Source organism: Melanotaenia boesemani, chromosome 23 (genome assembly GCF_017639745.1).
Source record: "Melanotaenia boesemani isolate fMelBoe1 chromosome 23, fMelBoe1.pri, whole genome shotgun sequence".
NCBI lineage: Eukaryota > Metazoa > Chordata > Actinopteri > Atheriniformes > Melanotaeniidae > Melanotaenia > Melanotaenia boesemani.
In genome coordinates, this window is record NC_055704.1 from 22,225,030 (window position 1) to 22,231,029 (window position 6,000).

General features: G+C 36.1%; 1 protein-coding gene across 1 annotated transcript; it reads left to right on the forward strand.

Moving 5' to 3' along the window:
• Positions 1-2,968: 2,968 nt before the first annotated feature.
• On the forward strand, positions 2,969-5,755 carry LOC121634350 (troponin I, slow skeletal muscle-like). The gene is made up of 7 exons (XM_041976914.1): positions 2,969-3,049; positions 3,770-3,811; positions 4,265-4,306; positions 4,704-4,835; positions 4,921-5,010; positions 5,132-5,314; positions 5,396-5,755. Exons 2-7 carry the CDS (start codon positions 3,791-3,793, stop codon positions 5,495-5,497), a joined length of 570 nt encoding a protein of 189 aa, XP_041832848.1. The 5' UTR covers positions 2,969-3,049; positions 3,770-3,790; the 3' UTR covers positions 5,498-5,755.
• Positions 5,756-6,000: the final 245 nt, after the last annotated feature.

Sequence of the window (6,000 nt, forward strand, 5' to 3'; positions counted from 1 at the left end):
GGTCAGAGAGTGCACAAACAATGCAGGTCAGTGAACTAAACTGACAGCCGGGAAGATTAAGGTGAATCTTAAAAAGTTGTGTTACACTGCACTAAAAAGAGATTTGATGATTTTTATCTGATTAACATAATACAAGGCTGAAAAACAAAGTGTGTTGCTACTTAATTTCTTATCAATGCATGTACAAAATATCATTATTCTGCAGAGACTATCCACCACAGTTGTTGTTGTCAGGGTAATTGGTGTTAGGCATTTGCTTATCAGTATATGGAATTACACTGTCAACAAAGCGGCATAAATAACATGTTTCCCAATTCACTGCACGAGGATGCGTTATATTCTGCCATGGTTAAGTATGAAAACAGATTTTTAAACAAAAAAAGACAAATGTGAATGTTGGAAAATTCACAAAAACATGTTTTCATACAGAAAATTTGGACACAAATCCTACATGAGATCATTTATTGTTACCATTTTTTGTTTGCTGTCACTTTACATTTTGGAGTTGAACTAGTGTTTTAATTGTTTAGATAAAAGCACTTCATGGTTCGATTTAGGAAATATATAATGGCTTGTTTATATGAAACCCCGTGAAACAAAGTCCTATTGTTGCTTTAACACCGACTGAAGTGAGCTGAAGGAAAATGTGACACTGATGCCTTATAATACACAGGTTAGTCCATTGCTTGCCAAACAATAACATTATCAGATTGTTATGTACTTCAAATTGAGCAAAAATCTAATTTGAATGCAAAAAGTCGGATTTGAGTCACCAAAGAAAGTTGTAACTGAATGACCAGCTTCCTGTAACCATTTTGCATCTTGTTGTTGATAAAATTGCTTCTGTTGTGCTGGAGACAACACTGCAGATTAAAAATGGATAACAAGTAAACTTTAAGACATGTACACTCTTTGCATGTCTCTACATACTTCTGGTAACTGAGAGAAAATCCGAGAGCAAAAACCTTAATTAAATTGTTCATCATTATTGCAGCAGCTAGTTAAGTCATCTCTTTCACATTTTTAATTGAATTCAGAGTCACATGACATATATTTATCTTTAGTTATTTAGTTACAATGAACAATAAAAGGACACCAGCCTGACAATCTTCATCAAGTCATGAAAAGTTATTGGATAGCTCAGTTAGTTACAGATCAATAATATGTTGTTTAATTATGTTTGATTAAAGATAAAACTACAGAGAAAACATACAATGAACATTTTACTTGGATAATTTCCTTCAGTCTTGTCATAAGTACTGACTGCGTTACCAGTTAACAGCAGGTTATAAGAGAAGATTCAGATCTATTCTTAGAGTATGATTGTAGGCTTTTGTTATTCATGAGGGATTTAGGTGTGTGTTATACTCATCCAGTGCATCATCATTACTTAGGCAATGGGCTCTCTTTAGCTCCTTCTTGTTGTAATGCTTTCATTATAGTGAAGGTGAAAGAAATGATAATGATCCAGATTTAACAAAGTTACAGTTAATGCTACTAACATGAGGCTAAATGTGTTTGTTAGCATCCTAAGCTCAACATTTGCCCAGTCTTAACTCTTGTTGCACAAACCTGACCATCTGTACGAATCTGGACATTAAACTTTCTGCTACACTTCTAAAGGCCTGTAGATTCTCTGCTCGAACAAAGAAATTTGTTTGTTTGCTCAAGGTGGAAAGAAGAAGAACAAAGGTCTTTTTGGCCTGGACATTTCATGCTTCATGAGAAACCTTTTCTGCAGCGCGTCACCAGGGTGGCGTCCACGTCTTTATATGCTTTACATCAGGAGTGCCCAAGTCCAGTCCAAGGACCCAAAGAGACGAATGACTGGATGTGGATGACGGAATACAGCCATGTGATTCAGGAGTGTTGGAGAAGGATATATCTAAAAGTTGCAGGATAGTAGCTCTCAAGGACTGGACTTGGGGACCCTTTGCCTTACATAATGTGTTGTATCTTCATACTTACTCACCATCTCAGCCAGCTGTTCCTCAAAAGAATTCAAGACAACTATTGCATGAGTGGTCAGAAACCTGAACTAGACGTGGACAAAAAGTATAAAAAGTGCTAGCCTGAAGAAACTTTACTTTTGTTCTTGTCACCCCAAGAAAACAAACATTTCTCTGTTTTTGCTAAGTATGTACAAGCATTAATTTGGTTCATAAAGCGACGCTTGGCATGGTGGACCTTTTAAAATTCTCTATATTTCTGCTTAAGACAAGAAACAAGGAGATTTAATCTTGGATTTTAAGAGTTTACTAAAATTATTCATTTGAACAAATTAAACAAATTGGAAATGTAAATGTAGAGCTAACTTATTCAACTCTCCTGAAAAAAGAAGTTGTCACTACAAACTCTTGAGAGCTGGTAATTTTACATTCATCCTTCATGAAAACAAAACCACACATATAAACTCAAAAACAGGAGATTATAGTAGCAAAGATGCTATTATTTGTGAAATAATCTCATAAAAAACTAAGAATTTAGCCTGTTTGTAGCATAAATGTTAAATAATTATAATATAGTATTAAAATAATTAAAACATTAGTTAAATATTGTCTTTGAAAAGGTTGGTAGTGACTGAAGTTTCTCTTATAAAGAACCAGTTCAGAAGTTTGTTCCAGTTCTAAGTTCATTGCTATGCTAAAGGCAGCTAAACTAAGCTAAGAGAAGTCAGGTTAAGCTAAGTTAGCCTCTAGCTTCAAGTGCACATGCTAACTAAGATTTTGCAATATCTCAGGTTTTTTGGATAGGAAGATCTGTTAGACACAGTTATATATTTATAAATTTGAAGAAGATGATATGATTGCATGTGTTAAAAGACCATATCTAGACAATGCCATTTATCCTCATGATGTATTATTACACTTCCCTGGTGTTGTCACACTGTCAGGGGAGGTGATCTTTCATGCTTGGTCTAATGCCAGCACATTCTTGGGACCAGACGTTATATTTGCTGTCCACTAGCCACCGACCTCACATAAAAAGCTGCCCATTGTCTGCAGCAGCTGCTGTTTGTCTCCACAACTCTGCAAATATTCATTCACAGGTAAGACTGGTTTGGGATGAAATTCACAGTTATTTGTCTAACTTTTAAATATGATGTTTAAAGTGGAAAATTATCATTTTTTTCATCTGGTTTAAGTGATGAATGGATTTTTAAAATTAATATCTTTGTACTACTACTTCTTTGAACAATTGCTCAAAAATGACTGCTATTACAAAGATGAGTAGATATTCACCAAGGTTTACTGTGGTTAAAATGATATATTTATCCATATTTACATTGTTTTACTTTGTATTTATAAATTATTTTAACCAAGTGAAAATATCTAATCTACCATCTCTGCTTGTTTTATGTTTTTTATGCTAACTTATATGTCAAAGTAGAAGTAATCTTACATCAACCCGTGTCAACAAGCTCTGAGCTGTAATTAGTGAAACTCCACAAAAAGCTGATGCTGAATATACTGCAGGAAACTGCTCTTGCCATGTCCTTGCTTTAATCCTTCTATCAAAAGGATGTCAATGACTGTGTGCTATGCAGCGCTTCAGCGGGTCAGATTACATTGTGGACTGATGGAATGATTCAAAGTACCCTAAAAATCCATTAATACACACTCTTCTATCTCTCCTAAGTGTTTGATTTTGTGATTATAGCTGCAGTGAGGTAAAAGAAAAAAAACGGTCGTCTTATTTGTATAATTGTACCCATGTAAACCTAACTGTGTTTGTTTATAACATCAGTCTCATCTGTCTTCTGTTGCAGGAGTACCACACACCCAGAGCGATGAATCCCAAAGGGGATAAGGTGAGTCAGCTATGTTCCACTGTGTTAATCCAGCCTGCATAGAGAGAGGACACATCGTCCTTACAGACATGGCAAAGATGTGGCAGTGGTTATCGGTCAGAATTGTTATCAGCATCCCTGAGAGCTTTCCGCTTGACTTCATACTAATAATAAAGCGTTATCTTTTCACATGTGGGTGCAGTAAGTGGTATTGAATTTGACACTTACAGGTCATTCCTTACAATTTTACTGTACATGGCACAGCCACACATGGTCATGTTAGAGTTATTTATAGGGATTCATTGCTAGCTGGAGGACAAAATTTTAATATACAGACATATAACTGTAATTGTTTTAGGTCTGATAATCGTGTGTATCATAAAACCAAAATGATCTCAGTAACTATTTGATTTAAGATTTTTTTATTAATTTATTGAGCTTTGAAATTGTGTTGACGAAATAATTTTCTTGCAGCCGAAGTCAAAGATTTCAGCTTCTCGCAAGCTCTCCCTCAAAGTGAGTTGTTATTATCTACATTTTTGTTTTTTGCTTTATGTACCCCCACAGTCCTTCAGTCCTTTTAACACAGTCCTAAAAGTGCTCGTTTCATTGGTTCATAACAGATATTTTCTTGCACATTTCTAAAAAGCCATTATAACTATATGTTTATGTAACACAGTTTCTTGGCTTTTGCACATGTAGTACTGCATGCCATATTAAGTTTACAACTTTTCCAAATGATTATTGAAATAAACAGTATGTTGTGATCTTCATGTGCAAAATATACTGTACACGTGGAAATCCTGCAATCTTACATGTTGATTTCAAAGGGAACATAACGTGTATGTCAGATGAGGACTTTTCAATGACCACACCCAGCTACCTTTAATTGACACCTGTTGTGTCCAACCAGATGTTGCTCCTCACAAGAGCCTGTGAGGATTTAGAGAGGGAAAATCAGGAGCGGGAAGAGGAGAAAGTACGTTATTTAGGGGAGAAGTTGCCTCCTTTGCAGCTGTCTGGATTGTCATTGGACGACCTCCAAGTAAGGCCCGTTGGAGAGCTGCCTTTTTAAACAGCAGAAAACATTTTCACATACTTCATGTGTATTTTAAAAATGCCCTTTTCAGAATCTGTGCAAACAACTTCATGAAAAAATTGATGTTGTGGACGAAGAGAGGTATGACTGCGAACACAAAGTGAGCAAGCACAACAAAGATGTAAGTCTCTATCACCCACATCCTACAAACATTTCTGAACAGATCTGTTAAAAATGTTCCAAAGGCTTAAAAGGTATTTAAAAAGCAGAACTTATGTCACATATTTTTTTTAATGCTTTAGATCCATGAGCTGAAACTGAAAGTACAGGACCTTGGAGGCAAGTTCAAAAAGCCTGCCCTGAGGAAAGTGAGAGTATCAGCAGATGAGATGATGAGAGCTCTTCTGGGCTCCAAACACAAGGGCTCAATGGATCTCAGAGCTAACCTCAAGTCTGTGAAGAAGGAGGATGTCAAACAAGATAAGGTACCAGAGCTCACATTTATTATCTGTCTGTCTGCGATGTTTTCTAGAGAACAAGCAGTCGTAAATTCCCTGTTTCCTCAGGTGCTTACCTCTGAAGTGGGTGACTGGCGTAAGAACGTTGAGGCCATGTCAGGCATGGAGGGCCGCAAGAAGATGTTTGATACAGGCGGCGGAGCACAGTGAAATGCTGCAAACAATGAAGATGATCATTGAAAAGCAGGGAAAATTGAACAGTTTCAGCATAAATATGGAATTCTAATCCAGAAACTAGCTGAAACTTGCTTACCAACTGTTTTCAGTGCAATGTCTCAAAGTGCATAAAGTGTAGGATGAATACAGACCCACTGTGTTCTTTTTTTTAATAAAAAAAATCATATTTTGTTTTGTTATGTCACCTTAAGGCAAAGAAAATGGAACAAATAAATATTTTTTCTTCCAGTCTTTAAAGTTCAGTACTTGACTTTATCATGTTTCACTTTATTGGCACCATTTGGTTTATGTGTGGCATGTATAAAGGCTTAGCTGATGATGGATTAAAAAAAGATGAAAACTCCAGGGAGGGAGCAACAGGTGCTACATGGATTCCACCTCATACTGCTGGAATAGATCTTGGAGACATGTTACAAGTGAAAGCAAACTAAAAACACATGAATTTCCAAGGCTCAGAGTGGAAGAATTTATGTTTA